The sequence below is a fragment of the Oncorhynchus kisutch genome, unplaced genomic scaffold, assembly GCF_002021735.2.
Source record: "Oncorhynchus kisutch isolate 150728-3 unplaced genomic scaffold, Okis_V2 Okis02a-Okis13b_hom, whole genome shotgun sequence".
NCBI lineage: Eukaryota > Metazoa > Chordata > Actinopteri > Salmoniformes > Salmonidae > Oncorhynchus > Oncorhynchus kisutch.
Genome location: NW_022261979.1, coordinates 4,569,330 through 4,587,332, shown reverse-complemented (window position 1 = coordinate 4,587,332; position 18,003 = coordinate 4,569,330). Strand labels below are relative to the sequence as shown.

The following is an 18,003-nucleotide window of genomic DNA, read 5'->3' as shown; positions in this document are numbered from 1 at the left end:
TAAAAACATATTTGAAGAATATGTGTTGTGTGGAGGGGGTGGTGAAACAGATTAAACCAAAAACAGTAACACAGTTTGATAAATATGGATGCATTCTGAAACCTTTATAAGAAGTTGATTGTATGGCTTTAGAGAGCGATTAAATATGTAAATATGTTTTATAGCTGAAACGAGCGCAATATTATTTGGTGTGCTACTTCACAAAGTCCCACTCCTCTACATTAGGCGGCGGTAAAGCGCATCCAGGAGGAGTACTGTACGGAATGAAGCGTAAACAGCGAAGAAACCACCTCAACCAATCAGAGTCCTGGAATCAGAAACACTTCCTGTTTCTAGACAGTCCTTTGAAAAACAAACCAAAATTACATGCGTTTTAATGGCAATGACACGATAGCTAAATCATGTATGTACTACATTGTTCTAGGCAATTTGTCTCTCAGATACTTTCACATAATGTTCTTCGAGGGTATACTGGTGTCGTTAGAGGTGCATGTTTAATTTCAAAAGCGCGACGCAGCACAACATTTTTGTATCGACGTTATACATGTCTTGCCTCTCAACAAATGCATCCACATCTCTCTGCATTTTACAACGGTATTAGACGATATTACGCCGATTTACATAATGAAGAGAATGTTTTGAAGTCGGACAGCCCTGGCAAGCTTCTGGCACAACAAGATGAATATGAGATGCAGAGTGACTCAAGCCAAAGTAAGTAGAACTAAAAATCGACTCAGACAACTAGCTAGCTAACGTTAGTAGTGTGAGTAACGTTACATGGTTACAGCCTTGTAACCCAATTAAATTACAAAGTCACACTATCTGATGTAGCTAAGCGCCATACCTGCCACTTCGTCTTAAAATTCGTTACGTATTTTTTCGAAAATACAGGCTTGTAGATGACACTTTTCTGTAGACCAATTATAAAGCTTCATATAGGGATAACTGTCGGAGTTTACTCACCTCCAAAACGTTCTACTATAAATACCGGCAAAAAATAAATGCATAAATGCATCTCCTTTTCCATTCCACAGAAATCAGTTATAGTCTATATTTAGCTGGAATCCTTCCAAAACATGTTTCACAGGATAGATTCTATGTAACATTTTAAACTTAAACTTCCTTTACTTTGTTACTGATACAATACACCCAGGCTAGTGTATTACGAATGAACATACTGAAGGACTGTTTAGTGTGATGATTCTCCCCTTGCTGTAGGAAACCCACAGGAGGACTTTAACATCAGCGTGTTGGTGTCCCTGCTGCGCCAGGAGAATGCAGCAGACATCTGTGTCATCAAGGTGCCTGAGGACATCAAGTACACAGACTACTTCATCGTTGTCAGCGGATCCTCCTCAAGACACCTCCGTGCCATGGCCCTCTACGCCATTAAAGTGGTAATTCCTTTATTGGATCAATTGTAGGTTTGCAGAATTCCGGTAACATTCCCCAAATTTCCAGAAATCCTGGTAGGAAGAATCACAGAATCCGAAGGGATAAGCAGGAAACCTGGGAATTTCCGGACGAGTTACTGAAATTTTGCAACTGTATTTGGAACATGTGAATAATGGTGCTGCTGGTCAAAGCTGTGCAGAAAACGCCATGTACATTTGGCACCACTGTGTTGTAATACATGTTATATTTTGGCAGTACAAATATATGAAGAAAGATGGGGACCCACATGCCAACATTGAGGGAAAGGATGCAGAAGACTGGATGTGCATTGACTTTGGTATGTTTGATGATCTGCTCCTGGCTGTGGATTACAGTACATGACGATTAGAATAATTTACCGAAACAACACACTGATGGTCTCTAGAAATATTACACTGATATATTTTCTCAGGATATGTGTGTAACCGATGTGAAATGGCTAGCTAGTTAGCGGTGGTGCTCGCTAATAGCGTTTCAATCGGTGACGTCACTCGCTCTGAGGCCTTGAAGTAGTAGTTCCCCTTGCTCTGCAAGGGCCGTGACTTTTGTGGCGCAATGGGTAACGATGCTTCGTGGGTGACTGTTGTCTGAGCAGAGGGTCCCTGGTTCGAGCCAAGGTAGGGGTGAGGAGAGGGACGGAAGCTATACATGTGGGTAATAAGTTAAGGTTATGTGATAATGTCAATTTCTTACTTGCTAATCCCATTGCTGTCGTCTCTGTCTCCTGTCTCTGTCTCCTCTCTCTCTCACCCTTCTCTCCCCCTTCTCTCTCTCTCTCTGTCTCTCTCTACCTCCCTTCTCTCTCTCCCTCTCTCTCTCTCCTTTCCTCCCTGTAGGAAGGATGGTGGTCCACTTCATGCTACCAGAGACCAGAGAGGTGTATGAACTGGAGAAGCTGTGGACACTACGTTCTCTTGATGAACAGTTGAGCTCCATCCCTGTTGAGACGCTCCCAGAGGACTTCATATACGGAGCCGATGTCAATGTCACCAAGTGACTCAACAATTAAAGAACTGTTGAAACTGGAGTGTTATTTATTGAAAAGAAGAGACACTGAGTCTGCTTCCTAAATGGCACCCTATTCCCTTTATAGTGCACTACTTTTGACCGGAGTCCTATGGGTCCTGGTCAAAAGTAGTGCACTATGTAGAGAAAAGCAGTGTACCATTTGGGGCTGATTCCAAATGTTTAAAACTGCCGTTACTGGTTGAATTCAGCCTGTAAATTGAAGTTGTCCTCTAAGTTTTGATCTTTTTTACCATTATAAACCAGTCTGCTATGCAGACTAGATGACACAAGAAGTGTCTTACAATCATGGTTGTTAGTGTTTGCACTGGAATGTAGCTTGGGGTTTAGGGTGTTTTTGTGTGTTTTGAGATGTATTGATGCGATGGGGAGGGGGATTCAGTGACAATGGTTGTTTGGGCATTTCATCAGAAGACTGAATTTTAATAAAGAATTCATTTCATAAAATCCTTTTCATAAGATATTGTATTGTTCATGATGATTCCTGGCTAGCCACACATTATTACATTCAGTAGATGGTAACAGTGACATCTGGTGCAGAGTTGGTATATAAACAACAGAACAATTGTTTGTTGGCTATAGTCAGTGTATAAAGCTAAACAAAATATGGTCTTGTGCAGCTCCTTGTAACTTAAGAACGATCAGTAATGGAAAAAGTACCCAATTTTCAAACTTGAGTAAGAGTAAAGATACCTTAAGAAAATATTACTCAAATAAAAGTTAGTCGCCCGGTAAAATACTACTTGAGTAAAAATATAAATAATGACATTTCTTATATAAAGTATTTTCTTGTTTTAATTTACGGAAAGCCAGGGGCTTGGTCCAACACTCAGACATTATTTACAAACAAAGCATGTTTTTAGTGAGTCCTCCAGATCAGAGGCAGTAGGGATGACCAGGGATGTTCTCTGTTTAGTGAGTCCTCCAGATCAGAGGCAGTAGGGATGACCAGGGATGTTCTCTGTTTAGTGAGTCCTCCAGATCAGAGGCAGTAGTGATGACCAGGGATGTTCTCTGTTTAGTGAGTCCCCCAGATCAGAGGCAGTAGGGATGACCAGGGATGTTCTCTGTTTAGTGAGTCCTCCAGATCAGAGGCAGTAGGGATGACCAGGGATGTTCTCTGTTTAGTGAGTCCTCCAGATCAGAGGCAGTAGGGATGACCAGGGATGTTCTCTGTTTAGTGAGTCCTCCAGATCAGAGGCAGTAGGGATGACCAGGGATGTTCTCTGTTTAGTGAGTCCTCCAGATCAGAGGCAGTAGGGATGACCAGGGATGTTCTCTGTTTAGTGAGTCCTCCAGATCAGAGGCAGTAGGGATGACCAGGGATGTTCTCTGTTTAGTGAGTCCTCCAGATCAGAGGCAGTAGGGATGACCAGGGATGTTCTCTGTTTAGTGAGTCCTCCAGATCAGAGGCAGTAGGGATGACCAGGGATGTTCTCTGTTTAGTGAGTCCGCCAGATCAGAGGCAGTAGGGATGACCAGGGATGTTCTCTGTTTAGTGAGTCCTCCAGATCAGAGGCAGTAGGGATGACCAGGGATGTTCTCTGTTTAGTGAGTCCTCCAGATCAGAGGCAGTAGGGATGACCAGGGATGTTCTCTGTTTAGTGAGTCCCCCAGATCAGAGGCAGTAGGGATGACCAGGGATGTTCTCTGTTTAGTGAGTCCTCCAGATCAGAGGCAGTAGGGATGACCAGGGATGTTCTCTGTTTAGTGAGTCCGCCAGATCAGAGGCAGTAGGGATGACCAGGGATGTTCTCTGTTTAGTGAGTCCGCCAGATCAGAGGCAGTAGGGATGACCAGGGATGTTCTCTGTTTAATGAGTCCTCCAGATCAGAGGCAGTAGGGATGACCAGGGATGTTCTCTGTTTAGTGAGTCCGCCAGATCAGAGGCAGTAGGGATGACCAGGGATGTTCTCTGTTTAGTGAGTCCTCCAGATCAGAGGCAGTAGGGATGACCAGGAATGTTCTCTGTTTAGTGAGTCCCCCAGATCAGAGGCAGTAGGGATGACCAGGAATGTTCTCTTGATAAGTGTGATAATTAGACAATTTTCCTGTCCTGCTAAGCATTCAAAACGTAATGAGTACTTTTGGGTGTCATGGAAAATGTATAGAGTAAAAAGTACATTTTCTTTAGGAATGTAGGGTAGTAAAAGTTGTCAAAATTATCTTTAGTAAAGTAAAGATACCCCCCTAAAAAACAACTTAAGTAGTACTTTCAAGTATTTTTTACTTAAGTACCATGTTACTATCATGTTGAATAACAAACGTACCTTTATTTACACAGTATGATGTATTCAATATTCAACTATTATAAACTGGGTTGTTTGAGCCCTGAATCCAGATTGGCTGACAGCCGTGGTATATCAGACCCTATACCACGTGTATGACAAATCATGTATTTTTACTGCTCTAATTATGTTGGTAACCAGTTTATAATAGCAATAAGGCACCTCGGGAGTTTGTTGTATATGGCTACTATACCACGGCTACGGGCTGTATCAAGGCACTCCGCGTTGCGTCAGATTTAAGAACAGCCCTTGGCCGTGGTATATTGGCAATATACCACACCCCCTCGTGCCTTATCGCTTTAATATGTACTACACATTATTTACACCTGCTAAGAGACCCACTGTAGAGTATCACATAAAAAATGTGTCTTCGAGGGTCAGGTTTTTCCATGAACCGCTTGACCTCAGCATGAGGTCAAGTGTATACGTTTCTTTCGTTTACAGAAGACCCATATCAAGATCCAAACAGGTGAGATTATTAGGTTGACCTACTGTAATTAAAAATATATGTTTGTCTGTTTCCACGGTAACTTCATGGACAACATCTGTTTTTTAGAACAAATTATTTCTCCCAAAACTTGAATTTATAAATGGATACATTTCACGTTGGCCTAGCCAGGGAGCCGTAGCCATGCATTCTAGCTCATTATCATGTTGCGTTTTTTACATCACAGCCAATCAACCTATAAACATTGACCAATGAATGATGGACGGTGAGAATAGTGAGTATTCTTTTTGTCGTCTAAATATTTCTATAACTATCCACTTAATTATGAAAAATATCCTTTGCGTATTAATACTGGTTTCATTTAATTTTAGTGGAGCTTGTTGGTGTAACACACGTTTTGGACGCCATTACGTTTTGGGCGCAGGTAGCTAACTGCACGTAGCACATACCACTATTGGATTAATTAACGTTAGAACGTTGGTTGAACATTTCACCTGTTGATTGATCCGTTTGATTTACACAAGAACACCAAAGAAATGTAACCCAAACATGTACACAGTAAACTCCCATCTGTTTGTTTGTTATGTGTTGTAGAATGTCAAGGACGATCAAGCCATTGACAACATAAGAAAAGCCTTGGCAGACAAATGCCCAACAGCCCCAAGGGTACTTGGAAGTCCCAATCCTCAGAAGGTAAAGAAAGGTAGAACCTAGACTTAGAGTGATGGAGAAGAGAGAAACCATTATCATTGGATTCATACATTGCATCTATCTTGTGTTTGCATCTAGATTTATGGGGCAGTCTTCTCTGAGGACAGCTGTTGGTACAGGTGCAAGGTTCTGCAGCAGACTGATAATGTGAGTCAATGAGTGTCTGGATACTACCCACATGGCACCCTATTCCCTATAAAGTGCACTACTTTTGACCAGAACCCTATGGGGAATTTGGGACACGCTGACCATCTCGCTGTCTGGAAAAGCGTGAGGGTGCTTATCAATGTATCATTGTGGTTCATATCTTCATTCTGACACAAGCATGATCTGAGGCTGTGCTGATGAGATCCTGGTATGGAAGTTAAGTGGTTAGACAGGTAATAGATTTGGATTTGCAGCTGGTGTGTAAACCCCCCGGGCCATAAACTAAACAACAGCCTGCAGTGTTATCTCGGGATGATGTTGTGCTAACTGACGTGAGGAGGCTGTGGTGATGACTGACGTGAGGAGGCTGTGGTGATGACTGACGTGAGGAGGCTGTGGTGATGACTGACGTGAGGAGGCTGTGGTGATGACTGACGTGAGGAGGCTGTGGTGATGACTGACGTGAGGAGGCTGTGGTGATGACTGACGTGAGGAGGCTGTGGTGATGACTGACGTGAGGAGGCTGTGGTGATGACTGACGTGAGGAGGCTGTGGTGATGACTGACGTGAGGAGGCTGTGGTAATGACTAGTGTGAGGAGGCTGTGGTGATGACTAGTGTGAGGAGGCTGGCTGTGGTGATGACTGGCGTGAGGAGGCTGTGGTGATGACTGACGTGAGGAGGCTGTGGTGATGACTGACGTGAGGAGGCTGTGGTGATGACTGACGTGAGGAGGCTGTGGTAATGACTAGTGTGAGGAGGCTGTGGTGATGACTAGTGTGAGGAGGCTGGCTGTGGTGATGACTAGTGTGAGGAGGCTGCCTGTGGTGATGACTGGTGTGAGGAGGCTGCCTGTGGTGATGACTGGCGTGAGGAGGCTGGCAGTGGTGATGACTGGTGTGAGGAGGCTGGCTGTGGTGATGACTGACCTGAGGAGGCTGTGGTGCTGACTGGCATGAGGAGGATGGCTGTGGTGATGACTGACGTGAGGAGGCTGGCTGTGATGCTGACTGGCGTGAGGAGGCTGGCTGTGGTGCTGACTGATTATGTATCCAACTTGTCTTTAAAAGAAACATTGTTTCCAAATGGCACCCTATTCCCTATAGTGCACTACTTATCCCTATAGGCCCTGGTCAAAAGTAGTGCATTATATAGGGAATAGGATGTCATTTGGAATGCAGACTGACATTCCAATCTCCATCTTGTGTCCAGTTTCACGTGTCCTACATTGACTATGGGAACACAGAGTTTGTCAGTCGGTCAGCTCTGGTGGAGCTGCCAGGGGATCTACAGGCACCTTGTCTGGTCAAGAAGTACAAGTTCCAGGGCTTCAGTGTGTCCACTGACCAAGACTCAGCACATTTCCTGCAGGTACTCTGTTCCTCTCCATGTGCTGTCATTAATGTCTATGTGGAAATATGGCAGGTCCCCCACGCAAAATAGGATTGTTATCTTAAGGGTTAGTGTTTAGTATTTGGTGTCATATATGTGTGAATGGGTTGAGACATTGTGATGTATTTTCAGTAGAGTCCTTCTGCTCACAAAATGTGCATTGTCTTGTTTTGCACTTTAGGGAAAGGCCTTCCTTCAGAATCTGATCTATGGGAAGAAGGTCCGCATCCAGAAGAAGTCTGTCTGCTTGGACGGGACCGTCCTGGTCCAGGCCTTTCAGGGAAACCTGGACATCGGTGAAGAGGTCCTCAAACAAACCTCTGTCTGTTATGTCCTGTAAGGAGTTTTTATGACTCAAGGCACATCTTGAAAACTGACAATAAAATGCTCTCTTAGGTTTTGAAGATGAAGTTTGCCAAGTTCACCCTCCCGGGGAGTAACCGTGAGGGCCCCATGTCTGTGCGGGCCCTGCAGGAGTCCCATTGCCCGTGGCCTCAGCGGGTGTTGGATTGGCCTGGCCCCCAGGGGGATGGGGACATACCTGGCTCTACAGTCTGCATGCCCAAACTACGGCCTGTTTTCCCCGACCAGAGTCCCCTTTCAATGAAGTAAGATACCTGTCTGTCTGTTCCGCTGGGATAATGAAGTAAGACACCTGTCTGTCTGTTCCGCTGGGATAATGAAGTAAGATACCTGTCTGTTCCACTGGGATAATGAAGTAAGACACCTGTCTGTCTGTTCCGCTGGGATAATGAAATAAGATACCTGTCTGTCTGTTCCACTGGGATAATGAAGTAAGACACCTGTCTGTCTGTTCCGCTGGGATAAGGAAGTAAGATACCTGTCTGTTCCGCTGGGATAATGAAGTAAGATACCTGTCTGTCTGTTCCGCTGGGATAATGAAGTAAGACACCTGTCTGTCTAGGACTGTGTTTTCTGTCTGTTCCTCTGGGATCCCAAGGACTGGAAATGTTTTGTTCCAGCCCAGCACTAGCACAGCTGATTCAACTAATGAAGAGCTTTGCAAGTAGTTGAATCAGGGTTGTTCGCAGTGGCCCATACTTTGACTTTTTCACTTGAAATTAATAATCTTGTGCTGTGAATGGTATTGGGGCGGCAGGGTAGCCTAGTGGTTAGAGCGTTGGACTAGTAAACGGAAGGTTGCAAGTTCAAATCCCAGAGCTTACAAGGTACAAATCTGTCGTTCTGCCCCTGAACAGGCAGTTAACCCACTGTTCCTAGGCCGTCATTGAAAATAAGATTTTGTTCTTAACTGACTTGCCTAGTAAAATAAAAAATGTTTTTTAAAAATTGGGAGATCGGGCTGCCTTCTGAGAATCCATAGACGAGCGAGTAACTCCCACTGCCTTCCGTTCTACTTGCTAACACGCAATCATTGGAAAATAAAATTAATCTTTGATTATCCTACCAACGGGACATTAAGAACTGTAATCTTATGTTTCACCGAGTCGTGGCTGAACGACGACACGGATAATATAGAGCTGGCGAGATTTTCCATGCACCGGCAGAACAGAAACGCTATGTCTGGTAAGACTAGGGGTGGGGGTGTGTGTCTTTGTCAATAACAGCTGGTGAGCGATGTCTAATATTAAAGGAGTCTCGAGGTATTGCTTGCCTGAGGTAGAGTATATGATATGCTGTAGACCACACTATCTACCAAGAGAGTTCTCATCTATATTATTCGTAGCCGTCTATTTACCACCACAGACCGCACTCAACCAACTCTATAAGGCCATAAGCAAACAAGAAAATGCTCGCCCAGAAGTGGCACTCCTAGTGGCCGGGGACTTTAATGCAGGCAAACTTAAATCAGTTTTACCACATTTTTACCAGCCTATCACATGTGCAATTAGAGGGAAAAAAACTAGACCACCTTTACTCCACACACAGAGATGCATACAAAGCTCTCCCCTGCCCTCCATTTGGCAAATCTGACCATAATTCTATCCTCCTGATTCCTGCTTACAAGCAAAAAACTAAATCAGGAAGTACAAGTGACTCGCTCAATACGGAAGTGGTCAGATGACATGGATGCTACTTGACAGGACTGTTTTGCTAGCAGACACTGGAATATGTTCTGGGATTCCTCCAATGGCATTGAGGAGTACACCACATCAGTCATTGGCTTCATCAATAAGTGCATCAATGACATCGTCCCCACGGTGACCGTACGTACATACCCCAACCAGAAGCCATGGATTACAGGCAACATCCGCATCGAGATAAAGGCTAGATCTGATGCTTTCAAGGAAGCGGGACACTAATCCGGACGCTTATAAGAAATCCCACTATGCCCTCAGACGAACCATCAAATGAGCAAAGCGTCAATACAGGATTAACATTGAATCCTACTACACTGGCTCTGACGCTCGTCGGATGTGGCAGGGCTTGAAAACTATTGCGGACTACAAAGGGAAACCCAGACGTGAGCTGCCCAGTGACGCGAGCCTACCAGATGAGCCTTTTATGTTTGCTTTGAGGCAAGCAACACTGAAGCATGCACGAGAGCACAAGCTGTTCTGGATGAGTGTGTGAAAACACTCTCTGTAGCCGATGTGAGCAAGACCTTTAAACAGGTCAACATTCACAAAGCCGCGGGCCAGATGGATTACCAGGACGTGTACTCAAAGTATGTGCGGACCAACTGGCACGAGTCTTCACTGACATCTTCAACCTCTCCCAGACTGAGTCTGTAATCCCTACATGTTTCAAGCAGACCATCATAGTCTCTGTGCCTAAGGAAGCGAAGGTAACCTGCCTAAATGATTACCGCCCTGTAGCCAACAGCATCCTCCCGGATACCCTAGACCAGGTATTCCCAAACTGGGGTACGTACGCGCAATGCCGTTGGGAGTACGACATATAATACAATATTTTATTTGTATTCACATTTACAACAGTGAGGTTTTTTTCTCAACTGGAGTATTCTTCTTTCACTGCCCAAAAAATGTAATGAAACCATATAGTGTTCAGCAAAATAACACATTGTCAAATACAGGTAGCCTAGTCAAATAATTAACATCCATTCACATTAACCATTACTCTCTCGCGGGAATTCCACTCACAGTCCGTATTTAGCCAAACGTAGCTGCTGCTCATTCTGTTTGTGTGAAAATTGATTAATGTTTTTTTTTAAAGTAAGGCCCATGTCCATAGACGCATACCAGCTCTACTGGTAGTACTGCTACTACCAGCAGTACTACACCTGCACCTGTTGACGACACAAGTTGTTCCACGAGCACATCCAATGCTAGCATCAATAATTCTACATTTGTTGTTAGCCCAGCTAGCATCAGTAATTCTACATTTGTTGTTAGCCCAGCTAGCATCAGTAATTCTACAATTGTTGTTAGCCCAGCTAGCATGGACACTGACAGTTGTGAATCTGATGCAGCTGAAGAGCTACTACCCCCTTACCCGGGAAAGCACCGAACAACAGACAGGGACGTTGGACCATTGAAGAGGCGCAAATATGATGAGAACTACATTGATTTGGGGTTCACTCATATTGTGAGTAGTGCCTTTCCTCAACCACAGTGTGTGTATATGTGCAAAGTACTATCTCACAACTCAATGAAACCTTCACTCTTGTGCAGACATTTAGAAACAAAACATACCAATTTGAAAAATAAGCCATAGGAATTTTTGGGAGCGAGAATTAAGACGACGTTTGAGTAATGAGACATGTATAAAAGCAACAGATACCATTAATAAGAAGGGGCTAGAAGAGTCTTATATGGTGAGCTACCGAGTGGCTAGGACAGGCAAGCCTCATACTATAGTGGAAGTATTTAATTATTCCTGCTGCCGAGGATATGGCTGGGACAATGCTGGGGGAAAAGGTTAAAAAAAACTATACAGACAATGACTCCATCAAACAACGCCGTTTCATGACTCATCAGTGACATGGCAGGAGATGTTTTGAAACAATTACTGCTTCACATACATGCCAGTGAATTCTGTGCATTACAGCTGAATGAGTCAACAGACGTGGCGGGCCTGGCACAGCTCCTGGTATATGTCTGTTACAGCTGGATGAGTCAACAGACGTGGCGGGCCTGGCAGAGCTCCTGGTATATGTCTGTTACAGCTGGATGAGTCAACAGACGCGGCAGAGCTCCTGGTATATGTCTGTTACAGCTGGATGAGTCAACAGACGTGGTCGGCCTGGTGCAGCTCCTGGTATACAGTGCCTTGCGAAAGTATTCGGCCCCCTTGAACTTTGCGACCTTTTGCCACATTTCAGGCTTCAAGCATAAAGATATAAAACTGTATTTTTTTGTGAAGAATCAACAACAAGTGGGACACAATCATGAAGTGGAACGACATTTATTGGATATTTCAAACTTTTTTAACAAATCAAAAACTGAAATTGGGCGTGCAAAATTATTAAATGGATACAAAATATAGATTTTTTTTATTTTTTTTTATTTCGAGACGAGCTTAAAGTTTTCTTTACTGACCATAATTTTCACTTGTCTGACCGTTTGAATGATGACGAGGTTCTCACACGACTGGCCAATCTGGGTGATCACCTGAATGATCAGCTCAGAGACCTGGCAATGTGGTGCCAGGACAACAATCTCTCCCTCAGTGTGAGCAAGACAAAGGAGCTGATCGTGGACTACGGGGAAAGGCATTAACATCAACGGGGCTGTAGTGGAGCGGGTCGAGAGTTTCAAGGTCCTTGGTGTCCACATCACAAAAGAACAATTATGGTCCAAACACACCAAGACAGTTGTGAAGAGGGCACACAACACCTTTTCCCCCTCAGGAGACTGAAAAAGCTTGGCATGGGTCCCCAGATCCTCAAAAAGTTCTACAGCTGCACCATCGAGAGCATCCTGACCGGTTGCATCACCGCCTGGTATGGCAAATGCTCGGCATCTGACCATAAGGCGCTACAGAGGGTAGTGTGTAGGGCCCAGTACATCACTGGGGGCAAGCGTCCTGCCATCCAGGACCTCTATACCAGGCGGTATCAGAGGAAAGCACATACAATTGTCAGAGACTCCAGTCACCCAAGTCATACTGTTTTCTCTTCTACCGCACGTCAAGCGGTACCGGAGCACCAAGTCGGGGACCAAAAGGCTCCTTAACAGATTCTACCCCCAAGCATAAGACTGCTGAACAATTAGTCAAATGGCCACCAGGCTATTTACATTGGTCCCTTTGTTTTTACACTGCTGCTACTCTCTGTTTATTATCTATACATAGTCACTTTACCCCTACCTACATGTACACTGCTGCTACTCTCTGTTTATTATCTATACATAGTCACTTTACCCCTACCTACATGTACACTGCTGCTACTCTCTGTTTATTATCTATCACTTTACCCCTACCTACATGTACACTGCTGCTACTCTCTGTTTATTATCTATACATAGTCACTTTACCCCTACCTACATGTACACTGCTGCTACTCTCTGTTTATTATCTATCACTTTACCCCTACCTACATGTACACTGCTGCTACTCTCTGTTTATTATCTATACATAGTCACTTTACCCCTACCTACATGTACTCTGCTGCTACTCTCTGTTTATTATCTATACATAGTCACTTCACCCCTACCTACATGTACACTGCTGCTACTCTCTGTTTATTATCTATACATAGTCACTTTACCCCTACCTACATGTACTCTGCTGCTACTCTCTGTTTATTATCTATACATAGTCACTTCACCCCTACCTACATGTACACTGCTGCTACTCTCTGTTTATTATCTATGCATAGTCACTTTACCCCTACCTACATGTACACTGCTGCTACTCTCTGTTTATTATCTATACATAGTCACTTCACCCCTACCTACATGTCCACTGCTGCTACTCTCTGTTTATTATCTATACATAGTCACTTCACCCCTACCTACATGTACACTGCTGCTACTCTCTGTTTATTATCTATGCATAGTCACTTTACCCCTACCTACATGTACACTGCTGCTACTCTCTGTTTATTATCTATGCATAGTCACTTTACCCCTACCTACATGTACACTGCTGCTACTCTCTGTTTATTATCTATGCATAGTCACTTCACCCCTACCTACATGTACACTGCTGCTACTCTCTGTTTATTATCTATACATAGTCACTTCACCCCTACCTACATGTACACTGCTGCTACTCTCTGTTTATTATCTATGCATAGTCACTTTACCCCTACCTACATGTACACTGCTGCTACTCTCTGTTTATTATCTATACATAGTCACTTCACCCCTACCTACATGTACACTGCTGCTACTCTGTTTATTATCTATACATAGTCACTTCACCCCTACCTACATGTACACTGCTGCTACTCTCTGTTTATTATCTATACATAGTCACTTCACCCCTACCTACATGTACACTGCTGCTACTCTCTGTTTATTATCTATGCATAGTCACTTCACCCCTACCTACATGTACACTGCTGCTACTCTCTGTTTATTATCTATGCATAGTCACTTCACCCCTACCTACATGTACACTGCTGCTACTCTCTGTTTATTATCTATGCATAGTCACTTTACCCCTACCTACATGTACACTGCTGCTACTCTCTGTTTATTATCTATACATAGTCACTTCACCCCTACCTACATGTACTCTCTGTTTATTATCTATACATAGTCACTTCACCCCTACCTACATGTACACTGCTGCTACTCTCTGTTTATTATCTATACATAGTCACTTTACCCCTACCTACATGTCCACTGCTGCTACTCTCTGTTTATTATCTATGCATAGTCACTTCACCCCTACCTACATGTACACTGCTGCTACTCTCTGTTTATTATCTATGCATAGTCACTTTACCCCTACCTACATGTACACTGCTGCTACTCTCTGTTTATTATCTATGCATAGTCACTTTACCCCTACCTACATGTACACTGCTGCTACTCTCTGTTTATTATCTATACATAGTCACTTTACCCCTACCTACATGTACACTGCTGCTACTCTCTGTTTATTATCTATGCATAGTCACTTTACCCCTACCTACATGTACTCTCTGTTTATTATCTATACATAGTCACTTTACCCCTACCTACATGTACACTGCTGCTACTCTCTGTTTATTATCTATGCATAGTCACTTTACCCCTACCTACATGTACACTGCTGCTACTCTCTGTTTATTATCTATACATAGTCACTTCACCCCTACCTACATGTCCACTGCTGCTACTCTCTGTTTATTATCTATGCATAGTCACTTCACCCCTACCTACATGTACACTGCTGCTACTCTCTGTTTATTATCTATACATAGTCACTTCACCCCTACCTACATGTCCACTGCTGCTACTCTCTGTTTATTATCTATGCATAGTCACTTTACCCCTACCTACATGTCCACTGCTGCTACTCTCTGTTTATTATCTATGCATAGTCACTTTACCCCTACCTACATGTCCACTGCTGCTACTCTCTGTTTATTATCTATACATAGTCACTTCACCCCTACCTACATGTCCACTGCTGCTACTCTCTGTTTATTATCTATGCATAGTCACTTTACCCCTACCTACATGTACACTGCTGCTACTCTCTGTTTATTATCTATGCATAGTCACTTTACCCCTACCTACATGTACACTGCTGCTACTCTCTGTTTATTATCTATACATAGTCACTTTACCCCTACCTACATGTACTCGCTGTTTATTATCTATGCATAGTCACTTCACCCCTACCTACATGTACTCTCTGTTTATTATCTATGCATAGTCACTTCACCCCTACCTACATGTACACTGCTGCTACTCTCTGTTTATTATCTATACATAGTCACTTTACCCCTACCTACATGTACACTGCTGCTACTCTCTGTTTATTATCTATGCATAGTCACTTTACCCCTACCTACATGTACACTGCTGCTACTCTCTGTTTATTATCTATGCATAGTCACTTTACCCCTACCTACATGTACACTGCTGCTACTCTCTGTTTATTATCTATGCATAGTCACTTCACCCCTACCTACATGTACACTGCTGCTACTCTCTGTTTATTATCTATGCATAGTCACTTTACCCCTACCTACATGTACACTGCTGCTACTCTCTGTTTATTATCTATACATAGTCACTTTACCCCTACCTACATGTACACTGCTGCTACTCTCTGTTTATTATCTATGCATAGTCACTTCACCCCTACCTACATGTACACTGCTGCTACTCTCTGTTTATTATCTATACATAGTCACTTTACCCCTACCTACATGTACTCTGCTGCTACTCTCTGTTTATTATCTATACATAGTCACTTCACCCCTACCTACATGTACACTGCTGCTACTCTCTGTTTATTATCTATGCATAGTCACTTTACCCCTACCTACATGTACACTGCTGCTACTCCCTGTTTATTATCTATACATAGTCACTTCACCCCTACCTACATGTACACTGCTGCTACTCTCTGTTTATTATCTATGCATAGTCACTTTACCCCTACCTACATGTACACTGCTGCTACTCTCTGTTTATTATCTATGCATAGTCACTTTACCCCTACCTACATGTACACTGCTGCTACTCTCTGTTTATTATCTATGCATAGTCACTTTACCCCTACCTACATGTACACTGCTGCTACTCTCTGTTTATTATCTATGCATAGTCACTTTACCCCTACCTACATGTACACTGCTGCTACTCTCTGTTTATTATCTATGCATAGTCACTTTACCCCTACCTACATGTACACTGCTGCTACTCTCTGTTTATTATCTATACATAGTCACTTCACCCCTACCTACATGTACACTGCTGCTACTCTCTGTTTATTATCTATGCATAGTCACTTTACCCCTACCTACATGTACACTGCTGCTACTCTCTGTTTATTATCTATGCATAGTCACTTTACCCCTACCTACATGTACACTGCTGCTACTCTCTGTTTATTATCTATGCATAGTCACTTTACCCCTACCTACATGTACACTGCTGCTACTCTCTGTTTATTATCTATACATAGTCACTTCACCCCTACCTACATGTACACTGCTGCTACTCTCTGTTTATTATCTATACATAGTCACTTTACCCCTACCTACATGTACACTGCTGCTACTCTCTGTTTATTATCTATGCATAGTCACTTCACCCCTACCTACATGTACTCTCTGTTTATTATCTATACATAGTCACTTCACCCCTACCTACATGTACACTGCTGCTACTCTCTGTTTATTATCTATGCATAGTCACTTCACCCCTACCTACATGTACACTGCTGCTACTCTCTGTTTATTATCTATGCATAGTCACTTCACCCCTACCTACATGTACTCTCTGTTTATTATCTATGCATAGTCACTTCACCCCTACCTACATGTACACTGCTGCTACTCTCTGTTTATTATCTATGCATAGTCACTTCACCCCTACCTACATGTACACTGCTGCTACTCTCTGTTTATTATCTATGCATAGTCACTTTACCCCTACCTACATGTACTCTCTGTTTATTATCTATGCATAGTCACTTCACCCCTACCTACATGTACACTGCTGCTACTCGCTGTTTATTATCTATGCATAGTCACTTTACCCCTACCTACATGTACTCTCTGTTTATTATCTATGCATAGTCACTTTACCCCTACCTACATGTACACTGCTGCTACTCTCTGTTTATTATCTATGCATAGTCACTTTACCCCTACCTACATGTACTCTCTGTTTATTATCTATGCATAGTCACTTTACCCCTACCTACATGTACACTGCTGCTACTCTCTGTTTATTATCTATACATAGTCACTTTACCCCTACCTACATGTACACTGCTGCTACTCTCTGTTTATTATCTATACATAGTCACTTCACCCCTACCTACATGTACACTGCTGCTACTCTCTGTTTATTATCTATACATAGTCACTTTACCCCTACCTACATGTACACTGCTGCTACTCTCTGTTTATTATCTATGCATAGTCACTTTACCCCTACCTACATGTACACTGCTGCTACTCTCTGTTTATTATCTATGCATAGTCACTTTACCCCTACCTACATGTACACTGCTGCTACTCTCTGTTTATTATCTATGCATAGTCACTTCACCCCTACCTACATGTACACTGCTGCTACTCTCTGTTTATTATCTATGCATAGTCACTTTACCCCTACCTACATGTACACTGCTGCTACTCTCTGTTTATTATCTATACATAGTCACTTTACCCCTACCTACATGTACACTGCTGCTACTCTCTGTTTATTATCTATGCATAGTCACTTCACCCCTACCTACATGTACACTGCTGCTACTCTCTGTTTATTATCTATACATAGTCACTTTACCCCTACCTACATGTACTCTGCTGCTACTCTCTGTTTATTATCTATACATAGTCACTTCACCCCTACCTACATGTACACTGCTGCTACTCTCTGTTTATTATCTATGCATAGTCACTTTACCCCTACCTACATGTACACTGCTGCTACTCCCTGTTTATTATCTATACATAGTCACTTCACCCCTACCTACATGTACACTGCTGCTA

The 18,003-nt window shown here is 43.1% G+C and overlaps 2 protein-coding genes across 4 annotated transcripts in view; both read left to right on the top strand.

The window, feature by feature from the left end:
* Positions 1-250: 250 nt before the first annotated feature.
* On the top strand, positions 251-2,459 carry LOC109884495 (mitochondrial assembly of ribosomal large subunit protein 1-like). The gene is made up of 4 exons (XM_020476464.2): positions 251-711; positions 1,219-1,397; positions 1,651-1,732; positions 2,271-2,459. The coding sequence occupies exons 1-4, from the start codon at positions 402-404 to the stop codon at positions 2,429-2,431; spliced, it is 732 nt and encodes a 243-aa protein (XP_020332053.2). The 5' UTR covers positions 251-401; the 3' UTR covers positions 2,432-2,459.
* Positions 2,460-5,104: 2,645 nt separating this feature from the next.
* The window catches only part of LOC109884497 (serine/threonine-protein kinase 31), a 39,144-nt gene continuing 26,245 nt past the window's right edge, over positions 5,105-18,003 (top strand). For 2 of the 3 annotated variants that reach the window (XM_031812237.1, XM_031812235.1), the window contains exons 1-7: positions 5,343-5,470; positions 5,568-5,620; positions 5,791-5,889; positions 5,986-6,054; positions 7,266-7,424; positions 7,627-7,749; positions 7,842-8,053. In XM_031812237.1, the coding sequence (XP_031668097.1) occupies positions 5,452-5,470; positions 5,568-5,620; positions 5,791-5,889; positions 5,986-6,054; positions 7,266-7,424; positions 7,627-7,749; positions 7,842-8,053 (734 nt within the window). In that variant the 5' untranslated portion in view covers positions 5,343-5,451. Of the gene's footprint in view, positions 5,218-5,342; positions 5,471-5,567; positions 5,621-5,790; positions 5,890-5,985; positions 6,055-7,265; positions 7,425-7,626; positions 7,750-7,841; positions 8,054-18,003 lie in introns of those variants that run through there. The other variant, XM_031812236.1, reaches the window with a different exon arrangement.